This window comes from Ceratotherium simum, chromosome 32 (genome assembly GCF_057802395.1).
Source record: "Ceratotherium simum simum isolate JZ-2026a chromosome 32, ASM5780239v1, whole genome shotgun sequence".
Lineage (NCBI taxonomy): Eukaryota > Metazoa > Chordata > Mammalia > Perissodactyla > Rhinocerotidae > Ceratotherium > Ceratotherium simum.
The window spans coordinates 27,515,314-27,538,753 of NC_141931.1; the positions used below are offsets into that span (position 1 = coordinate 27,515,314).

Genomic DNA, 23,440 nt, shown 5'->3' on the forward strand with positions numbered 1-23,440 from the left:
ACTTAGTTAGTGCCCAGAAGCTGCTGAATATGGAAGGAATGAGCACAACAGAATTCATAGAGCAGCGCCCAGCAATGTTGCAGAAGCATCAAAATGGCTGTCATGCTGTCTGTTTCTTGGCTCTTCAGACTGTCTTGGTTTCTATCCATTTTCCAAACATAATCCTCCAACCTCCCGTGATTCTATGAGCCCCCAACATTCTTCTACTATGGTTTCTTTTTTCCTTCTAACAGATTCAGTTTTCATTACTTGTCACTGAGAAGTTCCTAACCAAAACAGAATTCAGTACTAGGAGTGGGTATTGCAAATTACAGAGAAGTTGGGAAATAAGGAATATCTGCAGTTGGTTATCTGCCTTAGAAAGGGTAGACAATAGTGAAAGTTCTGCTAATACTCTGAGAGGGGACTCAAGCAGCCCACGGCACGCAGTAAGGTAGTTCCCCAGAAGTCACCTGGAATGACAGGCCCACTGAAGGCCCAGCTCTGGGGGACTGCATCCCTGCCAACCTAAAGTATTATGGGTAGTGAAATCCAAGGCCATAGAAGGGTGGCTACTATTAACGGCATTGAATAACTTACAAAAGAGAATTTAACAAACTCAGATCCCTACAGACTTAATGAAAGCCACAGGCTGAAACCTAGAGACTTCTATAACCATGCTGAATTTCATCCCTTCGAAAAGCAAGGCCAAGAGACCTGGAAAGCTAATTAAAAATCTGTCTTCAAGCTCTTGAATAACATCAGCTGAATTTACAGCCCATCAGGTTTCGTAGCTGAAAAACAGAGCACTGACTGGGTAAGGATGAGGCCCCAATATTGGAGTGGAGATATAGGGGACCATTTGGAGGGCTCATGAGTATCCCACCTGCCCCCTGCCACTTACCCTCCCTTGTCCTCAGAAGCAGCCCCCTGTTCTGTCTGATAACGCTGCTCCTCATCTGCTTCAAGGTAACATTACCTCCTTGGCCAAGGAGTCATCTTTTAAGAGGCAGCCTGTTCTCCTCCTGGTCTGCATGGGAAGAGAGCTTCACTAAGTATCCTAGCCAGACTCTTAGGATCACATAATGCAGCCTATTCAACTGGAATGACAGCTCCCACAGAGGCCGTCCAGGACCTTGCTCCATGCTGCCTCTCTCACCTCACTCCCCATTGCTTCCCAGGAATCTTCCTACTGTCTCCTCACAGGTCAGGGACATTGGTCAAGGTCAAACCATCTGTCATTCCTTTGTCATCTCTCTACATCCCATCTCCCTTCCAAGAGCCAGCTCGATGTCCAGCCTCTCCAAGGAGCCTTCAATAACTACTCCAATGTATAACAGCGCCTGCCTCTGAGCTCCTGTAATATTTATCATGTGTCCTACAAATGAGGTGTTTGCCTAATACCACCTTAATAAAGCGGAAAAGCACAGGACTTAGAAAGCCTGAGTACCAAGCTTTCCCTCTGCCATTTGCTGGCCTGTCACCCTGGGAGAATCTCTTAAGCTGTACGGACTGACATTCTGTCTTTAAAGTGGGGATAACAGCACACGTATTGTCGTTCCCACAAAGGTGATAAGCAAATGAGATATTTGAAAGTGCTTTATAAACATGTGTCTCTCTTCTCTCTCTCTCCAGACACCAGCTGGTAATTGAAGAGCTGGTACTTATCCTCGAGGTGCTTACAGCCTGGTCAAAAAAAAAAAAAAAAAAAGGAAGATGGATCAAAACAAGGCAAAGCAAACACCTCATACCACAAGTTAGTAGATATACCTGCCACATGAGTTGTGAAGACAGTAATGCTACACAAGTTGAGGAAAGGAACAAATCATTAAAAGGCCTGGATAGCTGAGGAGCACTTTAGATGTAATGGGACTTCAGTTGAAGGATGGGTGTGATTTAAATAAATAGAAACAGGCAAGGAGGATTCTAAACAAGGGAACTATGCAGGCAAAGACACGGACAGGAAAGCAAGTGACAAGTTCAGAAAAGCAAGCAAGGCGGCTGGAATGACAGGCTATTTATAGGGCTAACACATCAGGCAGAAATCAGATGGGGAAGCATCATACTTCTCTTATAACCCCCTGGGGTTATATATAACATTAGTTTGGTTCTGGAGGATTGCTCAGTGACTATATGTCAAACAAATGGAAACAGAAGCAGCTTTAAAGAGCAAAGGTCTTGCAGGGACTGAATGGAATCAGCAGAATCTTAGGGTCTTGCCCCAAGTCCCTGGCTCTACCCAATGTTCCCTTATGGTAGATGTCATCACCATGAACTTAGATGGTCATCTTTCCAGGACTGTTTTGTCACTTCTTCTGGGCAGAGAACCAAAAGCACTAATTACAAAATAAGCGTGTACTCTTCAAAATCCCCTTTGAGATAAATGAGATCCAGAGGCCACGTAAGTTGCTCTAATACCAAGTGGTCCAGGGCCGCCTGGGCTGCGTGTGGCTGCTGCTGTCTTCAGTGTGTTCCAAGAAGCCTTAGAAGATCCAGAAGCACCTTGGAGGTTACCCGGGGGAGAGCTCGGAAAGAATCCTCATTAGCACCCCCAGTCCTAATTACAGCAGCCATATTCCGTAATCAGGAGTAAAATTTGGTTTGAAGAATCCCATGGCTAAGGATATCTGAAAGCCGTCTATGCTTTCTGTTTTTAACAAATGTGGGTTTTTTTTGAAGCGTTCTAGTTCCAGCTGTTCACATGGTGGTAGTGGAAATACCACTGGTTTGGGGATTGCATCTGAGTTTTAATCCAAGCTCTGCCCCATGTGCTACCGAGCATAGTAGTCCGGGCCGATCACTCCAAATCTTGTTCCATCATCCGCTTCTCCAGATTTGTTGTGAGGACTAAACGAAACAATGGACATAAAGTCCTAAGTGTGCCTACCACGGAGGAGACACTTAATACTAAATTCATGTCCTAAATGAGATCCATTTACATACTGGATAATCTGGTACTGGTGGCTGCCTGCCCCTCTCCTTCCTTCTCATGAGTCCTCACTTTTTAAGTATTCTCTTCCACACAGCCACATGCATTAAAGGAAGCTGACCTCATCCCAAGCTCCAGGAAAGGAAATCCTGATTATTTTAAGCCATCCTCCTTGCTTGTGATTGGTTTAGGAATGGGCAAGTGACACAATTCTTATCACTGAGATGTGGGGTCAGCCACGGAAGCTTCTGGGAAATGTTTCCTTGCTCCTAAGAGACACAGAAGAAAGGCTATCTTCTCTCTGGCACTCCTGCATCTGGACACACTGCCCGGAACTGCTGCAAATAGCTCGTTGCAGAGAAGCCAGCCTGGGGCAAAGCCAACACTAGCGATGGCAGAGGGAGGCAGAAGAACCTGGCTGCTTAACAACAACGCTGAGCAGCTGAGGTCGCCACCCCTGCAGCCTGCCCTCCTCCGTCCTCCTACGTGAAATCATAACATGTTCTGTTCAATGCCCTTTAGACTTTTTGTTTTGGGTTACTCACAGCCCCAAATGTCCTGATGCTGAATTTGGTAACAGAAAGTGGGGATATTGTAACAGACCCTAAACTGGCTGAGCAGAGGAGGTAGACAGAGGAGAGTAAGGTCCCTACTACTGTAGGCTAGGAAGCCAGTGACCTTCCTTATGTAGTTGTGAAACAACTGATTAAAATGTTACTTGTTTTACCAGATTAGGAAAATGTAATATTAGGAAAATGATTACTTAAAAAAATCGAGAACCATTGAATTGGACTTTTAAAAAAGAAAAAAAACATCCAGGATGTTGATGTTGTATTGGCTACCTCTTGGGGCCCTCAGTAAGGTCCTTTAAAAGATGGGCTTCTGGGGAAGGCAGAGAGGAAAACAGGTCGTTTTCTGCCTGCAGTCCAAGTTAGACAAACATTCTAATTGCAGTAAGAAACTCCTGAAGGGTTTTAAAGCAGGAGGGTGACATAATTTAGTCTTTGTTTTAAGATTGCAAATCCTTCCCCATGGAGTGGAAAAGATGGGCCAGAGGAAAGCACCAAGCAACCGAAGGATGTGGCCATAGGCCAGGTGAAATGAAATAGACACCTGGTCTAAGAGGCAAGATAATGCAGGGAAAAGGTTGGATTCAAGATATTTAGAGATCAAGTCAAAAGCACTTGCGTGGGGGCCGGCCCCGTGGCTTAGCGGTTAAGTGCGCGTGCTCCGCTGCTGGCGGCCCGGGTTCGGATCCCGGGCGCGCACCGACGCACCGCTTCTCCAGCCATGCTGAGGCCACGTCCCACATACAGCAACTAGAAGGTTGTGCAGCTGCGACGTACAACTATCTACTGGGGCTTTGGGGGAAAAAAATAAATAAATTAATTAAAAAAAAAAAAAAAGAACTTGCGTGGTGGTGCCACTTACTGAGGTGGAGAAGGGCAAGGGGAGGAACCGGTTGGGGGTGAGGGAAGAAATCAACAGCTGCATTTTGGACACGTTAAGTCTGAGACTGTGCAGAGACATCAAATGGAGTTAGGAAGAAGTTAGACATTCACGCTTGAAGCTCCATCTCTCTCCATCTACTTACCTGAAGAGGGCCAGGCCACTAGAAATTATATGAAATCACTGGTGGTGAGTGAGGGACAGCAACCTGGCTGTCTTGAAGAATGTGTAATTCAGGAGTTCAGGAAGCGAGGTCCCCTCCGAATGCTCTGGAAGCCCTCGCAGCCTAAGGTGAAGGTGTTTAAAGGGCTCTCAGAAAAGGGTACATCAGGTCATACTCTGTCTGGGGCAGTGTCTGGAGGAACTCCTGGCCTGTCTCATCTCAGGCCAGCTCTAACTGTACCCATTCACTGGAAATCCAAAGGAACTGGCTTTCAGTCTCAGTGTTCACCACATTCCTAACAGCCCAGAGGCTCAGGGTGACTAGGCAGGACTGAGGGCAAAGATGAGACTTGAGGAAAAGCATTATACCACAAGTAGTCTGACTCGAGATGTGTCCAAGTCCCCTGTCAACCCAGGTGTTCAGCCCAGGGGCAGACCTGACACCACTATAGGATCGGACGATGGCCTGCCACACACGTGGGGGGACTCGGCCACCGGGCAGGATGATTTCCCCTTGTACTTCTGTCCATATTAGTATTTAGTAAACTGTGTTTGACTCTAACTATTTGTCTTCTCTGCTCCCACGCCTAGACAGCTAGATGAAAAGGTACACATCAACTAAAAGCATGGTGTTAATTTCAACTGGGTTGGTGCTCCCAGCGATCCTGTGTTGTCAGCTTCTACATCTGTTCGAAACTTGCCACACTCCCTCTGAATGATCATATTTATGACTTCACTAAAAATAAAATCAAATAATTGGGTGGGAGCTACCTGAACTTTCTCCTTAACCACTTATATGTGCAGCTAACCTGGTTTCCTTCTATCTCATGTCCCAAACCTTCCCACTCTACTATCAACCAGCCACCCCCTCACCTGTATCTTCGATCGCTCTTCTCTTTGTTATTTTCCATTCAACATGTAAGCATGCTCAAATTTCTTGCACTTAAAAAACGAATTCCCCTCCTTGACACCACACCATCCCCCATCTACCATCTTATCTCTTCCCAGTCTCGCTTCTTGAGACTCATCTATGCAGATGGTGTCCTTTCCTTCACCCTCTACTCATTCTGAAGGTTTATCACACAGGCACAGAGTTTAAGTCAATAGTTACATAAGGCTTCTTACCAAAAAGCACCCCACCTCCCTACCTCCTCCTCCCAAAAGGAAATTATTTAAAAATCTTTTAGCTGATTGTTTTGGTGCCTATCTCTGTGTCTCTAAATAATAAGCTCCTACTGACTTCTACTTCCTTTTTTCAGTTTCAGGCGTTATAACTGACTTTTTACTGTGGAGGCTGAAAATTGAGCACTCTCCTTCTTATCACGCATTCACACATTTCCCTACCTCCAATACACACCCTGACGTTAACAAGACGACGAAAACTCCACTACACGTGGCTGAGCTGGCTGGGCAGTAAATTACGGTTACTTTTTCTCCCTTGCACAACCTGTTGCTTTAAGTATTAAAGAATTAACAATTGCCTTGTCCCCCCGCCCCATTTCCTTAGCTTTCTATGTCTTCATCACTAACTCCAGCCTAAACACTCTGCCCATGATGGAAATATTCCAGCAACATGTTCAGGAACACTTGGCATGCCTTCCCCTCCTCATTCTTGGGTTTGCTCATCACCTTACTGTAATTCAGTCCTCCAGGAGCTTCTTCAGAAAGGCTGTGTGGTAGATAGAATTTTTATGCGTGAAAATGCCTTTATTCTATTGATTCTTTGGTTGGGTTAGGAATTCTAAGTTGGAAATCATTTCCCCTCAGTTTTGAAGGTAAAGCTCCACGGTGCTGCTGTTGCATAATCTGAAGACATTTTGATTCCTGGACCTTTGCAGATGACGTTTCTTCTTTCTGGGAACTTGTAGGATCTTTGTCTCCAGTGTTCCTAAAATTTCACCACAGCATACTCACTGTACGTCTATTTTCATCCATTTGGCTGAGCATTTCAGTCTGGAAACTCATATATTCAGTTCTGGGTAATTTTTCACGATTACAAAAAAAATTTCCCCGTCTGTTTTCTCTTCCTGAAACTCTACGCTCAACTTCTTAAATTGGTTGACTACTTGTTTCCTTTTTTCAATCTTTGTTTTTGCTCTACGTTTTGGATATTTTCTCAACTTTTCCTTCCAACAATTCTATTGAGGTTTTTTCTTTCTTTTATACTCTTAATTTTGCCTCCAATTATTTTTATGTATATTTCGATCCTTTTATTCCAAGGATGCACTATCTTCTTTTATTCTCTGAATATATTTAAGATATCTAGATGTTTTCCTCTCCCTGCACAGACTGTTTCTTCCAGGTTGGGTCATTTCTGCTGTTTTGATATCCAACCTTCATCTTGGAGGCTCTTTTCTGATGTCTGGTGATCCAGTTTACGGCTCAAATCTATTTAAGAGTGGAGCACTAAAAACATGTCTGAAACTCGGGGCACTTGGGTGGGGTTTGAAGAAGTAGGCTCTTTCCACTGGGTAATCTGATTGGCCAATTACCTTAGAAACCTCTGATGTCACCGTCAGTGTTTCTGCTAAAGCTGGTTCTATTCCCTAGAGAAGGATCTGTCAATCTCCCACCTAGAGTAGGTGTGTATGCGTGCATGGTGTGTGTATGTGCATGTTTTTGTGTGTATAAAATTCATATGTTGAAATCCTAACCCCTAATGTGATTGTATTTGGATGCGGGGCCTTTGGGAGGTGATCAGGTCATGAGGGTGGAGCTCCCATGAATAGAATTAGTGTCCTTATTAAAGAGACTCCAGACAGCCCCTTGCCTCTTCCACCACGTGATTGAGGTGGTGTCTCACCTCAGTCTCCTCTGAGGAGGAGACACCGTCTACGAAGCAGGCAGTGGGCCCTCACCAGACACCGACTCTGCCTGAGCCTTCTTCTTGGGCTTCCGGCCTCCAGAACTGTGAGAGACAAGTCTGTTGTTTGCTACCCGCCCAGGCTGTGGTGTTCTGTCACAGCAGCCCGAGCTGGCTGAGACCGTTGCCTTGTTTTTAGTATGGCCCCTGCCCTCAGCTGTGCCTAGTCTCTTACATGAGATGTTCCTCTGTTTTATTCTTTCCAGAGATTAAACCTCCAGTCTTCTGCTAGGTTGAGGATGAGAAGTTGCCCAGTTACACAGAATAGGAAAGGATATCTGAGGATTTCACTGGTTTTTAAACAAAATCTCTACCCATCTTCCTGTTTCTTACACCTTTACACCCTACTTCCAGTAGTACCTAGTGCCATCAATGCCCACATCTTTTGAGAGTTCTTGGGCTTAGGATTCAGTTTTCTCAGGTGAGCTAAGTCAATTATCACTTATTTACCTGCTTTCCAACTTCCAAAATTTTCTGTCATCTTTCTATTTTCTTTGCCCTTAAACGTTTATGCTTTAAAAAAAAATCCTTTTATTGTCATTTTAGTATGGTTTCAGGAAGCAACCAAACATAGGTTTAGTCCATCAAACTACCTGAAGTTCCCCACTCACAGTTTAGCCTGGTGCAGCCTGCCTTCTGGCCTCACTGAAGCCCATGCTGTGTCGCCACTGACTTGCAGACAGCCAGTTAGAGGGACACCTCTCCACCCGTATTTTACTTGGTGTCTCTACAGCACTGGATGCTGAAGACCACCTTCCTCTCTTAATTCAGTAGCAACTCTATCTTTTGGAATCAGTTGTCACTTGCTTTACAAAATCCTTGGCCTTTTTTATCCCAAGCCTGGTGTTCCTCGGACTTGCTTCTTAGACCTCAACTCTTTCCATTCGTTTTTTTTTTAAAGATTTTATTACTTATTTATTTCCCCCCAAAGCCCCAGTGGATAGTTGTGTCATAGCTGCACATCCTTCTAGTTGCTGTATGTGGGACGCAGCCTCAGCATGGCCAGAGAAGCAGTGTGTTGGTGTGCGCCCGGGATCCGAACCCGGGCCGCCAGCGGCGGAGTGCGTGCACTTAACCGCTAAGCCACGGGGCCGGCCCTCAACTCTTTCCATTCTTGACACTATGCTGGAATAAGCCCATCAACTGAACTACCTTAACTACCTCTTACAAACTGACAACTCTATCTAAAACCTCTATTTCCAGCCTAAAGCAATTGGCTGAAGTTTCCTCAGCAGCCTCCTGGACAATTCTACATGGATTTCTCATAAGCACCCCAAATTTAACATGTTGAAAACCAAATTCATCATTATGTTTACACAAACCTACTACATGTTCTGTTTTCTGTCTGAGTGAAGGGTACCCTCATCTACCCTGAAGAACAAGCCAGGAAACCAGAGGTCCTACTGAGATTCCTATCACTGACTCACCATCCCCATCTAACATTCTCTAAGTCCTACTGATTTCACCTCTTAATCTCAAAGCAGAAGTTCTCAGAATTTACTGTGCATCAGAATCACTTGTAGGGCTAGTGAAATACCAATTGCTGGGCCTCGATCTCAGTTTCTGATCCAGTAGATCTGGGGTGAGGACCAAGAATTTACATTTCTATCAAGTTCCCAGGTGATGTGGATGCTGCTCATCTGGGGACCACACTTTCAGAACCACTAACCTATGTACCCATCGCCTCCTCACCAGTCCCACTCCAATTGCCTCGGTCCAGCCCATCAGCTGTCATTTCTTGATGAGGTTACAACTCTTAGCCTCTTAACTTATCTACCTTCTTAAAACATCCTCCAATCTACAACTGAAATGTTCTTCCTAAAAAGAAAATCTGATGTCTTAAAATTTTTCCATGATTCCTTATAATTTTTCAGAATACTGCTCAATTCCTTGTCCTAGTGTTTAGGGCCCTTTGTTACCTGGCTCCTCACTGGCCCGCTACCACTGTACACATACTCTAGTCATGTACACATCTTCTGTCCCCAGGCATTTTCCACAGTCTCATACCTTAGTGATAGCAATTTCGGTTGCTGGTATTCTGTGATATTTTTAAATGTCTATATACCAATGTTTTAGGTTGGTCTAATATCATCGCCTCATTATTTAAAAAAAAAATCTAAAATCTGAAATACGTCTTGAGAATAATTATGTGAAAGGACAAACTAATGCATACTCTACAATACACTATGGTATTTTAACGCTTCTATTGCAAGAATAATTTTTATTTTATTTCAATACTTTCTAAACAAATGGAATATGATATAACAGCATTTATTTTTATATGGGTAACTCTGTATCAGAACCTCTATATACAGGATAAAATCAAAGAAGACGGAGACAGGGCCGGCCCCGTGGCTTAGCAGTTAAGTGCGTGCCCTCCGCTGCTGGTGGCCCGGGTTTGGATCCCGGGCGCGCACCGACACACCACTTCTCCGGCCATGCTGAGGCCGTGTCCCACATACAGCAACTAGAAGGATCTGCAACTATGACATACAACTATCTACCGGGGCTTTGGGGGAAAAATAAATTAATTAAAAAAAAAAAAATTCTAAAACAAAAAAAAGAAGACGGAGACGAATCAGAAATGCTTTCTTTGAAACAAAAAACTAGAACTTGCAATCAATAGATTGCAGATTCTTAAATGAATTTAAAAAGATCTCCTCTAAGTTATCAAATAAGAGGGATTATTCAAAAATTACTGAACCGAAGAAAAATATCTGAAACTAGCATATAGTTATTTTCCTTATTTTTCTCCCAATTTATGTGGTAAAAACAAACTTCTACAGAAAATCTTGCACAAAAATACATTCACAGCTAAATGAAATCATGGAAGCCTCTTATTTTAAAGACTATACTTTCAAAAAGATCTAATAGATTTTCATTTTCATGTAGTCTTTAGTTTATATTTTTGAGAAACGCTCTTATTCTTCTCATCTAATCACTTAATTAAAATGATAATGGAGGGCCCGGCCCAGTGGCGCAAGCGGTTAAGTGCGCGAGCTCCACTTCGGCTGCCCAGGGTTCACGGGTTTGGATCCTGGGTGCACACCAATGAACCTCTTGTCAAGCCATGCTGTGGTGGCGTCCCACATAAAGTAGAGGAAGATGGGCATGGATGTTAGCTCAGGGCCAATCTTCCTCAGCAAAAAAGAGGAGGATTAGCATTGGATGTTAGCTCAGGGCCGATCTTCCTCACACACAAAAAAATAAATAAAAAAATAAAATGATAATGGATATTTAACACTCATTTTTACAATTTATATTTTTACTGGGTATTTAAAAATTGTTTTTCTATTTGAAATACCCAATATTTAGTTTAGTAATTTTTAAAAAATTCTTAACACTTAAAAAATGAAATACTAGTACTAATTCCTAGTTTCCGTTATTTTTCAAAATAAGTACCAAAATATCAGTACTGACGTTTTGCTCTGGTAGTGCCATTTCCACACACGTCCTTTTGGTCCTTCACAGTGTTCCTTCTTCTAGAATATTCTTTCACTGATTAATAGCTAGCTAACTGCTTGTCCTGTTATTAGACACAGCTCTAGCACCCCCCACTCTGGGCAGCCCTCAGACCTCCACTCTGATAAAGACGGCCCTCCCACCCCAGAGCACTCGTGCAGCCCTCTCTCCAAACACTCCTCACCTCAAACTACAACCACACTTCTTATCACCATCTCCGTGAGTCAGGAACCACGTTTCAATTCCATATACCCACTCACATGGCACCTGCCACACAACAGGTGCTCAGTGAAGGCTCAGTGAGTTCAGGACTTCTCCTCCAATAAAGAAGTTGCTTCCTCTCAGGTTGGTGAGACTTGATTTCCAGAAAGCGTGTGTGTATGAGCCCTCTCTCGCCACCCCTCTCCCAAATCCCTCTGTGAAAGCACACCGAATACTGTGACCAATCCAAATTCAAGAAATTTCCTTTCACTTGCTCTTTTATTCCGAGTTATCCATAAGCACTGACTGAGGCCAGGCAGGAACACCGGTGAAGCAGATGAAGTGGCCTTGTCCCTCTTTCATTAAAGTACCCCACCTGTTGTCAGGTCCAACTCTGTGAATTTTCCTCCATCTCCAACATTACCTTGGCATTCACCCATCCAAGCACCTCTGGCCCGATCTAACAGCACCCTTGCTTTACTCACCAGCCTGTTCTCTAAGCTCCACTAGAGGCCTGATGCAGGAGAGGTTAGGGGACTGCAACAACTGGGGCTGTGAGGTCTGCTCTTGGACTTCGCTGGACTGGCCTCAGAGACTAGATGAGGTGAGCTCTCTGGGCAATGCTGTGCCAACTCCCCCACCTGCTATCTGCATCCCTGAAGTGCTGCATGGCAAAAATGTAAAAGTACCAGATCCACGTACATCTAAGCGATGTGAGTTTTTTCACTGGTTTCTATAAGAATAGCTTTATCACACCATTCACCGAGCATCCCCAGCCACTGAACTGGGTACCAACTTTCCATCTCTACCTACTCCAGCCTCCCCCTATGGCAGCTGGACAACTCCAGTTCCCTCTCAAGTATTTCTGATCTTCACTGCTACCTGTGCGAAACACGACAAGTCTAGCTACTGCCACTCTGCACTTGTCTGTTTATGTATTACGCTGCCTCCCTGTTTAAACTGTGAACTCCAAAACAACAAAGGCACACACTATGTCTTATACACGTGTGACTCCCCACAGCATGAAAATCTCATTTTTGACGCGTCCGTTGTCACTCTGGACATTATGTCTCATACTCTGCTTGGTGTATCATGTGAACAGTGACAGAGCTGTTGAAAAGAGGGAGCAAAAAAAGAGAAAGTTGGAGAAAGCTGAAAAACAACCAGGCTGAAGGCAGGCGTCACACAGTGGTATGCCAGCGCTACGATGCCTGTTTAATTGAAACCTGGTAATAAAAGTTTAAATACATAAAATGTTTTTTTATCAAAAGAACATCCCCCATGTCCCCAGCCTGACGCACATGGAGGAGGGGCAGTGGAAACTGGCTACCTAGAGGGAATGGAGAAATGGCAGGTCCAACTCTGGTTGGCTTCGTCTTCCTCAAAAAACGTTCTGAGAGGGAATTCAGAGTCTCAGGTCAGTGAGAACCCTACCCCACACTGGCTTTGTTCAAGTAACTGTGGTCCACACAAGGCATTCTGTACTGTGGAGAACGCTCCTCTCGGCTTTCAGAAGACAAGGAAAAGCAGAGCTTCATGTCTGGGCAGCACGATGTTCTCGATGGTGCGTTCCATGGAGTGCACCTGCTCGGGGGAGGCAGTCAAGAAGGCCAGGGGCCCGATGCGCTGCTCTGCACAGGAGTGGCAGAGGTAGCCACCCTTGTTTTCCTTCCTGTTGCTCTGCATTGAGGGGTAAGAAAAAGAGGTAAGGGGAACAATCAAAGAACAGGGATCTTCCACCATGAAGTGTTGACTGCTGTCAGTGCTGCCAAGGGACTATGCATTACGATTCTGATGTTTTCAGACTGTGTGAACCTCTGGAAGTCATACGTCCCAGAGCACAATCATCTAGGATAGTCTCAACTCTATTAAATTCCCTTAGAGCAGAAACCAGAATTTACCAAGGCAGGAATGAAGAGCCAAGAAAACCTGAACCATGCTCTCCAGGTAAACACTTCTCTGAGTGTTGGTCATACCCAATCTCCTAGACTATGCCACACACCCTGACTCAATTACATCTCTTGTGCCTTACAGATGAAAAGTCCCTGATGAGGATGATACAAATTTCTCTTTTATCTCCCTCACCCACAGATAAGCACAGCTCACATGCAATAGAACAAAAACGATGGAATTAAATTCTACAGAAAGCAAACACGGCCACCAAGACCACGTACGTAAGTGATGGGGAGCTTCTTCATGGTGAGCATGGTGTCCACGGCGATGGCGTTGCTGCACTGCCCTACACAGCAGCGGACCACTCCTGTTTTTAAAACATTACTTGTCAGCTCTGCCTGCAAGAAGTACTCCTGAGAAGGGAAGAGTGAGAGAGAGAATAATAGCAACACCTCTGCCACATTCTACTCGGAAACCCCAACAGCTAAGGAGCTGTGAACACTCTTTAGATGTATGTAAATCCTAGAGTGAGAAAGCACGGACTGCCCCGTTTTCTCTACCTTTTCTCTGCCTGTAAGGCTGTATTCCAGAGGGAACAACCTATTAGGCTGTCTGTTCCTTACAAATTTGTGGTTATGATCGCTGTCAGTCCTATTTTCTGCAATTACACAAGCTCCAGAGGGCACAGATTTGTCTTGCTCGATTTGACTTGCTCGCTGCCATGCTCTGAGCACAGTGCCTAGCACATAGCTGGCGCTCAGGCAGCATCTGCTGAATGGATGAAAGAAGCAACTCCCTCCATTCTGTGGTGGGTCTTTTAACTTACCCAAAGCAAAAGCTAGCGAGGTCACGGGCACAGGACCAGGATCAGACTGCCTAGGTTCACAGACTGTCTAGGTTCGTCCACTCACTACCTGTGAAACTCTGGGCAGGTTACTTAACTGCTCTGTGCCTCAGTTTCCTTATCTGTAAAACTGGCAAAAGAACAATAACTGCATCTCAAGCAATGGTGTTTAAGGGTTAACTAAATGTTAGCTATTATTTTATCACATTGAAGTTTTATGTTTTGGTGCAATCAGATTTACCTGTTTTATGATTTCCTATTTTTATGTCATGCTTACTAAGAAAACCTTTCTTATTCTAAGGTATTTTTCTAACATTTCTAAAATTGTTTCTCACAAGTAGGGCTTTAATCCAGTTGGAATTTATTATGAGGATTTGAGGTTAAGAATTTAACTTTACTTTTTCCATACAGAAAGCCAATTGCCCCAACACTACTGACTCACTAGTACTTTCTTTCCCTATCGATCTGTAATACGACACTACTACATACGAGGTTCCCACATACCCATGTGACCTCCTGGGAACTCTCTAATCTGTTCCATTGATCTCCATCTCTTCATGTACCAACACCAGCCTGCTTTAATTACATCTCTTTATACTCAGTCAGAATATCCATCCAGAAGTCCCCACACCCTGCCGTTCCTTAACTTGACTATTATTCTTCCATAGGAATTTTAGAGTTAGTTTATCACATTCCACACAATAAAAACCCTGTCTGGCCACTGAACATACTCTTTAGGGGGGACTTCTATGTCCCATCCATTTATAGGCTCTTTAAGATGACAAGGGATCCCATTTGGGCAAATGAGAGTCATTTCACAGTCTAACAATTTCTAAAAGCTAAAGAAAACCCCAAAAAACTTTAAAATCTCAAACGTAAGGGGAAATAAATCTTCCTATATAGACAGTTAGTTTGAAAACAAAAATCAGTCATTGGTGCACTTAGAGACACAATGCAGTGGTGTGTAGAGACAGCTGTCCATCTGTCCCACGGTGGGACTGCATAACACATGTAAGCGTGGCTCCTCTCCAACTCCCAGAATCTTGCTGGTGGATCTAAAACTGCCTGACGGCTTCCCCCTTAGACTAAATTCCTTGAGATCACGGACCACGTGACTTGTTTTGTTACCTATACCTCCCAGCACTAACTACAGTGCTTGGCACCTAACAGGGGCTCTATAAATCTCATATTTGTCACCAAATGACTACGTGAATCAACTAATAAAGTCACCCCGATTCTCTAGTGACATTTTAGGTGTCCAATACTTTCACAGGAATGAAGACCAGGAACTGTGAGGAAACACCATCACCCAAGCAACTGTGAAGGGGCTCACATCAAATTGTGTAAAGTGCTGGCAGAAGGGCCCCTGCCAGCTGTGCAAACACCATCACAAAGGGGAAAAGCACAAGCCAACCCCAAACCTTCACTGGAACCCCTGGCCTTCAGGAATCCAAGGGCACATGATACCGACACCCCCTCCTTAAATAACACCAGGATGTTTTGTCTCTAAATGCACTGGTTCCTTTGCTTATAAAGCACTGTACATAATAATCCTCACCAATGACTTCCTGAGGGTGATACTGTCATCATCCCCACTGCACGGATGAGGGCATGAGAGCTAAGTCAGGTCACTTATGCATAAGATCACAGAGCCAGACTGCAGCAGACATGGGGCTCACACCCGGTGTGCCTAAGTCCAGGGCCTGCTCTTAATCACCACACAACAGCGAGTCTCTCTCTGTCTCCCCCATAACCTCCAGATACAAAGCTAAATGACGAGGAAGCACAGGACTCAACAGCACTTCCGTCAGGTGAAATGCTCCACAACTACTGCTGAAAGAATGAGTGCACGTGTGCCATGACCACACGGCCCCTCCTCAGATGCCTGTTCCCTGCCCCCACACCCACCTCCTGGAGTTCAATGTCTCACAGACAAGTGACCGCCTTTGAGAATCCCCACGCCTCTCCCAGTTGACTGTAATGCAGTCATTTCATCAGGTCAACACGAGCCTTCTCCAACCACCTCCCCTGAGGGGCAGCTATGGCTGTTACGCCAGTTTTACAGATCAGGAAACAGAGGTACAGAGTTAGAAGTAACTTGCCCAAGGTCACCAAGTGGAAGAACTAGGATGGCAACCAAGGCAGTCTGATCTGGGCCTGTGCAATCAGGCCATGCCCAGCCTCAGAACGGGACGAGATGCTGCTGTCATCTACTCGACACTTACTGAGCGTCAGCTACGTGCTGGCCACTGTTCTAAGCATATGCCTGTGAGATCTGGATTAAGAACCTAAGAGTCTGGGAGACTGAGAAGCTATCTTTGAGCAGCTAGCACAATTCTACGTCACTTAATAATTCAACAATGTAATGATTCCCTTCACTTCCCCAAAACTTAAAGAAAGAAACAAAGGAACAAAAAAGCTTCTGGTGATTAGCCAGATTTTCGAAAGGGGTCAGAGAAAAAGGAGGCTGCCTGACCTACTCTTGGTTATAGGGGAGACTAAAATGCTCTACCCTTCTAGGTCAGATGAAACAACGGCTCACTTTGTTCTCGAACCTCACCATGCACGACTCTCCCGTTCACAAGCTGCTGTCATAGTCCCTAAATTATTGCCCTCCCCTCCTTCAAGATCTCCTTTGGCCTTCCTCTCTGAGCAGAGGGTGGACTTAGCCACTCCTCAAATTGATTTGTAAGCTGTGATAAAGAAAAAAGAAGACGCACTCCCCCTCACACAAGGACTCTGAGACTTATAAACATCCGTTCACACAAATGGGCTGTATTTCTGGCGCTATCTCACTAAGGGGGAAGTAGTTCTCTAGGTTCCGTATTCTTTTCTTTATGGGAAAAATTCAATTTTCCCCACAAAATGTATGCAGTAACCAACTGATAAGTCTCCAACTAGCTTTAAAAAGCCTATTTGACTCTTATACATAACTGGCGGGACTCTAAGGTATACGATCTCTGTGAAAAATTTGGCAATATCTAGAAAAATCACACATCCATTTATCCTTTACCTAGAAATTTAGATTCTAGAAACGTACGTTCAAGATGCACTGGCAAAAGTAGAAAATGACTTGTGCGTTAGACTATACATTGTGGCATTATTATTAAAAGCAAAAAGCTGGAAAGAGCCCAATATCCATCAGCGAGGGCCTGCATAAATCACGATACGCTGACACACTGACTACTACTCAGCTGTATGAAGGAATGAGAAAGAGCTTTATGAACCGATAAAGACTGATCTCTGTGTATATTTCTCAGCGACAAAGGGAATGGAGACTTCTCTGAATACACTTGTTAAAAAGTTTTGACTTGGAAAACATAAATGTTTTATAATTCAAAAAAGATAACCAAAAAGAAGCAATGCAATCCTTGTAGGGACTGTAAACAAACAAATATATCTGGCTGGAATTAAACTGGTGATCAAACCACAGAGGAAAAGGGACTTATTTCAAGTGTCTTCAGAACATGATATTCTGACTACACATCCTTAGTGGAATACAGAGAATGGAGCTGTTAGGAAATCTTCAATTCCATCCAGTATTCTGTTAACACTAATATTGGTATTATTTTAAATATACACAGTGGAATAGTGTCAATAAGTAATTAATAAATACTGTTAGGAATCAAGATTTGCAGTGTAAGAGAAAAGATTCAAGTGCAAAAGAAGTAAAAATCCTTTACCGTTCAATCTGAATTGGATTGCAGAACTACAACTGATAAGGGCTGTAAACGGCTACAGGCTCTGACAAAGCAGACAGTGCAGCCTTACAAAAATGGGAGAATGAAGGAAGTGTGTGCAAAACACGTTTTAATTGCTTTCAGCACTCATATTGTTGGTGGCTCACACTTGGTAAAAAATGATGAGGAAAAGTGAGTGCTCGTAGTAAAAGCTGGGATGGCAGGTGCTCTCGGGAGGGAGGGTGCTGTGAGGGGCCACCTGGAAGGCGTCTGGGATGGCTGGCAAAGCCAATCTCCTGCCCTGGGTGATGTTCACCTCATCCTAACTGCAAACTGCCCATCCGTTTGATATATTGGTGTTCTACTGAACAACAAAAGGTTTAAATAAAAAACTGGGATTGGAATTATCAGTATGAACTCTTGGTTCTTCTTTCTTTTCAAAATATAGATTTCCTAGCTCTGTCTACTAAAAAGGTGAACCATCTCCGCATCGCTAACGGGGAGATAATTAATCTGATGTCACTCACTGCCTCCCAAACTGACGCAAAACAAAGCGAAGCCCCCTTCCACCCCAAGCGGAGGGTTCCTGCCAGAGAAGTTAAGTCTGAATCTAATGAAGCCTCTACGGCTGACTTCCAGGGATAGGGAAGCCAGGGCAGGCAAAGAACAAGTTACACAGCCACACGAAGAAGCAAATCTAGAACGTGGGACATTCTGTGGGACAACTGACTCAGTTTCTGCAGAAGGACAGGAACATTAAAAAGGAGGGAGGGGTCTTGGACTGCTGTAAATCAAGAAACTTAAGAGACCGAACGACCAAAAGTCTGTTTGGATCTTGATTTGAGCAAACCAACTATAAAACGGCATTTGTGAGACAATCATAGAAGTGTCATTATGGACTGGGTAGTAGAGACCACATGGAATTATTATAAATTTTATAAGATGTGATAATGGCACTGTGGTCATGAAAAAAATGTCCATATTTTTTAGAGATGCATACTCCAAATATATATAGGGGTGATTTGTACATGGTATTCAATATATTATTTTCTTGACTTTTAAATGTCTCAAAATTTTCGAAACTAAGTTAAAAAAAAAAAAAATCCTACCTAACCCATGCTGTGAAAATGTTAGTACTGCTCTACAATATCTTCACTAAAAGTTACCAAGGTGACAATTTGGTTTTGTTATGGATCTAACCACTAGCATAACACTTTTTCTATGAGAAAACCATACCACAGGTTCTAAAAAAATATTTGTGATCGGGGCTGGCCCCATGGTGTAGTGCTTAAGTTCGCGTGCTCCGCTTTGGCGGCCCAGGGTTCACAGGTTCAGATCCCAGGTGCAGACTTAGACACCGCTTATCAAGCCATGCTGTGGCGGCGTCCCACATATGAAGTAGAGGAAGATGGGCACGGATATTAGCCCAGGGCCAATCTTCCTCAGCAAAAAGAGGAGGATTGGCCACGGATGTTAGCTCAGGGCTAACCTTCCTCACCAAAAAAAACCAAAATACAAACAAACAAATATTTGTGATCAAAGTTTACAGAAAAACTCGTGTAATAGGTAGAGATTACTTGTACATAAAAATTATTATTCTACTTCACTCCCTGGGGTACTGGTTTAGAGATTAAGAAAAGCCAGGGGTCAGCAAACTATAACCAGGGACCAAATCCAGACCAGCATCTGTTGTTAATCATGTTCATCAGAACATGGCCACAGTCATTTGTTAACGAACTTTCTGTGGCTGCTCTTGTGCTCCAATGGCAGAGTTGAGCAGACGCAACCGAGATCATATGCTGCAAAGCCTAAAATCTTTACTGTCTGGCGCTTCACACAAAAGGTTTGCAGAGTTCTGCTCTAAGTCATCTCTGGCGACTCCAATGCGTGACCCAGGTACCAGTACGGATGCAACCAAAGAAAAAGGTTGGTGGTTCCAAGCTCCGACACGTGAGCTGTCACACTAGGTGAGGTGTGACCCACGGGGAGGACCAGATGAAGCAAAGCTGCTTGGGGAATGTGCAGCTGATTTCAAGTTCCAGAAACATTCTGATGGCCAAATAGCCCTGTCTCAGAGAGGCGTGGAAGAAAAATGACGACGAGGCTTGAAAGAGAAAAGTGTGATAAAAATGCAAGGTAATCGGCCTTATGCAACAAGCTTTTGCTGTTGGGATGGGTCAGATAGAGTATTTACCTGCAAAGTTTCTCCCTTTTAAGCTCTGATATTATCTTCCTCAAACAGGAAGAGAAATGCTATTTGTTTACTTGTTTGCTGTCTCTCTCTCCACCTAGAACGTGGGCTCTCCAGGGGCAGGAATTTCTCTTGCCCACTATTACACCTCCAGTGCTAGAAATGAGCTTGGCACATATTAGGCATTCAATCAAGATTCAATTATGAGCATCACGGTCTGTTTCTCCACCACTTCATGACTCTGAGACTCTGAATACCATTTACTAAAAGATGAGTACTGCTCCCCACCCCCACCCTGCCCAAGGTTCCAAGCCACTGGCAGCAATGCTGAGATTCTACAGCTCCAAATAGTCTCACCTCCTTGGTAGAACATGCAATACGGCACTTCGACTGAATCATCCTGCCATACAAAATCTGGTATGTTTTGGAGATAGCTAAGAAGAAAGAATATTTATAATAACTTTTATACTTAAGTTTCAGGTTGCAGGCTTAAGAATCTCTGGCTCAGGGAAAGAGGGACTAAGAAGTAACTGTCAGCTCAAATTCCTGTTCTAGTTGCCAGCAGGGCTGAAAGGACTAACCGGTTTATACTCCAGACTGTAAGAGGCAGGAAAGAGAGAGAAATAAGAGAGCCAGGGAGAAGGTTGGTTTGTAGGGGTAAAGAGCGAGTGCTGACACTTTTCTGCATCTCGGTCAATGACAAGAGGCCAGGCGCCTGAATATTCATTCTCCCCCGGCTAGGACAAATTCTCTCCAAGAAGCCTACTGGTGGCAGCAGCAGATGCCAGTGCAAAGGGACTAGGGAGTGGGAGGGAGGAGGTGCAGATACAGAAAACATTCTTGTCTGTTCCCTAAGCGTGTGAATCACTAATTAAGCAAGGGAGAAATTAAGAAATACATAAACATAGTTGATATTTTTAAAAGAACTTTTAAGATTGAATTAGGAAAGAATTTAGAAAAGAACCCACGTTTTTGGTTCTTTGGTTAGAACGCTTCCTGCACTAGCAATGAGACTCTAAGCACTCAAGAAAGAAGCCCTTCCCTTCCAACCCAGGATCCTGAACCAAAGGCCTCAGAAGGCCACAGGTTGATCCCTTATTCAAACCCACTAAAACCTAAACATTAAATTAACTGTGCTACCGGCTCCTCTTACCCCAGCCAAAGTCAGAATGTTCTCCAACGATTTGGTCATGATGAGACGCTTCTTGGCACGAGTTACCGCAACATACAGTAAATTCCACTCGTCCTCAGAAAATGACTCTAAACAAAGTAAAGGGAAAAAAGAGAGCAACTCAAAAGCCTGCTTGCCAAAATTATGTTCTTATCTAAATGTTTACAACCCTCACCCGCTTCCCTCTCCAAGAAAACCATTCAAGATTTGCTGGCTGTATATATAAAATTTTCCTACAAACACCAACTCCAAAAATGAACAGAAACCCTAAAGACTGATGGCACAAAACACTGAGTTTTAGTTTGTGCTGGTAAATCCTGGGAGTCTCTTCACTGGTTATTCAACACCTGTGATGTGCCCGGTGCATATTTCTGTTCATTCTCCCAGTTCTCCTCATGACAACCCTGTGGGACTGATGGGGAAACTGAGGCTTACGGAGGTTAAGTCACTCGGACAAACAGGCCACGGCTGATCAAGGGCCCAGGAGCCGAACCCAAGCCTCCTCGTCTCCAAAGCCCGTGTTCTTTCCTTTTCCTGCCGCTGTCTCTCTCTTTCTCTCAGTCCGATCTGGGAATGTCTTATGTTGTCACAGGACAACCAGAGAAGAAAAACCATCACAAGCCTTTACTGCCTGCCTTACACCTGTCTTCTCTCACTCACGACACTCAGCACGATCGTGAGAACTCAATAAAGAGCAGGGGATCTGTGAATATACCAAAAGCCATTAAATTATGCACTTCAAATGGGGGGATTGGAAGGTATGTGAATTATATCTCAATACAGCTGTTACCAAAATATACATATATGTACATATATATGTGTAAACATGTAATGACCAGCAAGGGGAAAAAAAGGTGGTAGTACATTAAATAAACTTCTCCTCCCCAACATCAAGCAGCTGGTACCTCTCTACAGCCACCTCCTTTCCCCACTCCACTCCAATTTATGTTCCATCCCATGTCTTTCTCTCATTTAATGAACATATTCATCAGAGATAAGGAATTTTTAGTATTTCTATTTTCAGCCTGCCAATGTATGCTACGCCCCAAATTTTGAATCCACAGTTAATAGAGAGCTTTTGTTTGTTTGTGGGAAAACTTCACATAGTTTTAATTTAAAACCAAAACAATAGCACTGACGCTTAGAGTTCAACAACTAGCCCTGAGTATAAATTTATGCAAAGGCAGACAAATGATAAAGAGTGCTTACTATTTCACCTTTTATGATTTTCTGGCCTCTTTAATAAAAAGAAAGAGAATTAATTAAAGAAAAAACACCTCGGTGAGCAGGTAAACTGTACATTTTGAAGCTTTTACATGGCTGGGGCCCCCAACATCTGACAGTGACAAAGCCGCAGAGTTGATGCAGGTCAAAGAGGGCCACTGTCAACATAAGCGCCCTACAAGCAGCCCTGAGAGAGGCTGACCCTGTAAGCTCAGTTTTTCTAAAAAAATACAGTATAAGAATAAAAAATTTAGGATTAGGAGGATTTTTTTCCTTCTAGAAGGATCATTCCAAGAGGCCCCACCATTCAACAGAAAGCAAGGCAGTCCAAAGCAAGGACCCCAGTCAACGCTTAAAGAGGACCCTCAGCGCAACCAGTGTCCTTACCGACTCTGAAGTGGGGCAGCTGTGCCAGGTTGTGCCTGGCACAAGGCACTTTCACAAAATCATCCAAAACATGCACAGTATCAAACTCCAAGCCTTTGGCTTTGTGCACGGTGCCCAAAATGTACTCTGGAATAAAAACACAGCCTACAGTTAGACGGGCTTGACAGGGAAAGAAAGGAGAGAGGGAGAAGAAGGGCACCCTTCCTACTCTACTCTTAAAACTCAACTACGTTTCTTTGCCTGTGTGCAGCTTTGCAGGAAAAGGGGGAAAGAGGAAACTCAGAAGAAAAAGAGAGAGAGAAAAATAAAAAGATGAAGGGAAAGTAGAAAATTAGTTGCAGGCGAGTTGGTACATCTCAGAACCACACTGCAGAGCTCACAGCGACCTGCCCACCCCTGTATTTTACACTTGAAGGGACAGATGTCCAGCAGAGGGGTGAGTGGCTTGCCCGAAGTCCCACAGTGGCAGAGCTGGGACTAGAAAGTCCCATTCTACCAGCTTGGAGGTGGACCAGAAATACAGGGCCCCGAGATAAGGAAGGCAGCTCTGTTCCCCTCTCTTTTTGGCGATGCCAAGAACGCAGCAAGGCCGCCCTCGGTCACATGTGATACTCATGCGGGCGAGAAGCATGAGAAGATCATCTGTCCCTCCACCCAGGGGGAAGTGAAGAACTAACTGTCCTCCTTACCTGCAAAGTCCCGGTCTTCTATATGGCATTTTTCTATCCTCTCCACCAGCTCTGGAATCCTGATGTTATACTTTTCCACGACTGCAATCTTAGCTTCAAGCTCCTTATCCTCAGCTGCAGTCACGTACCTCTTGAACCCACTAAAGCCTTCTTTGTACACCCATCTTCTAATAAATCTGTCTTTGATAATGAGGTTTTCTAAGGAGAAGAAATATACAGGTTAACGTGACATAGGCTATACTGACATGCAGTGGCAGCAGCTACACGTTCCTAACCAACAGCACAATGAATGAACGTCCTAAAGCTGGGAGATCCG

General features: G+C 44.1%; 1 protein-coding gene across 4 annotated transcripts in view; it reads right to left on the reverse strand.

The window, feature by feature from the left end:
• Positions 1-12,226: 12,226 nt before the first annotated feature.
• The window catches only part of FBH1 (F-box DNA helicase 1), a 46,783-nt gene continuing 35,569 nt past the window's right edge, over positions 12,227-23,440 (reverse strand). For 2 of the 4 annotated variants that reach the window (XM_004425389.3, XM_087420861.1), the window contains exons 17-21: positions 23,125-23,322; positions 22,436-22,561; positions 20,807-20,913; positions 13,220-13,351; positions 12,227-12,725 (exon numbers count right to left, since the gene is read on the reverse strand). In XM_004425389.3, coding sequence (XP_004425446.1) covers positions 12,555-12,725; positions 13,220-13,351; positions 20,807-20,913; positions 22,436-22,561; positions 23,125-23,322 — 734 coding nt within the window. In that variant the 3' untranslated portion in view covers positions 12,227-12,554. Of the gene's footprint in view, positions 12,726-13,219; positions 13,352-19,958; positions 20,088-20,806; positions 20,914-22,435; positions 22,562-23,124; positions 23,323-23,440 lie in introns of those variants that run through there. The other 2 variants (XM_087420859.1, XM_087420860.1) reach the window with 2 other exon arrangements.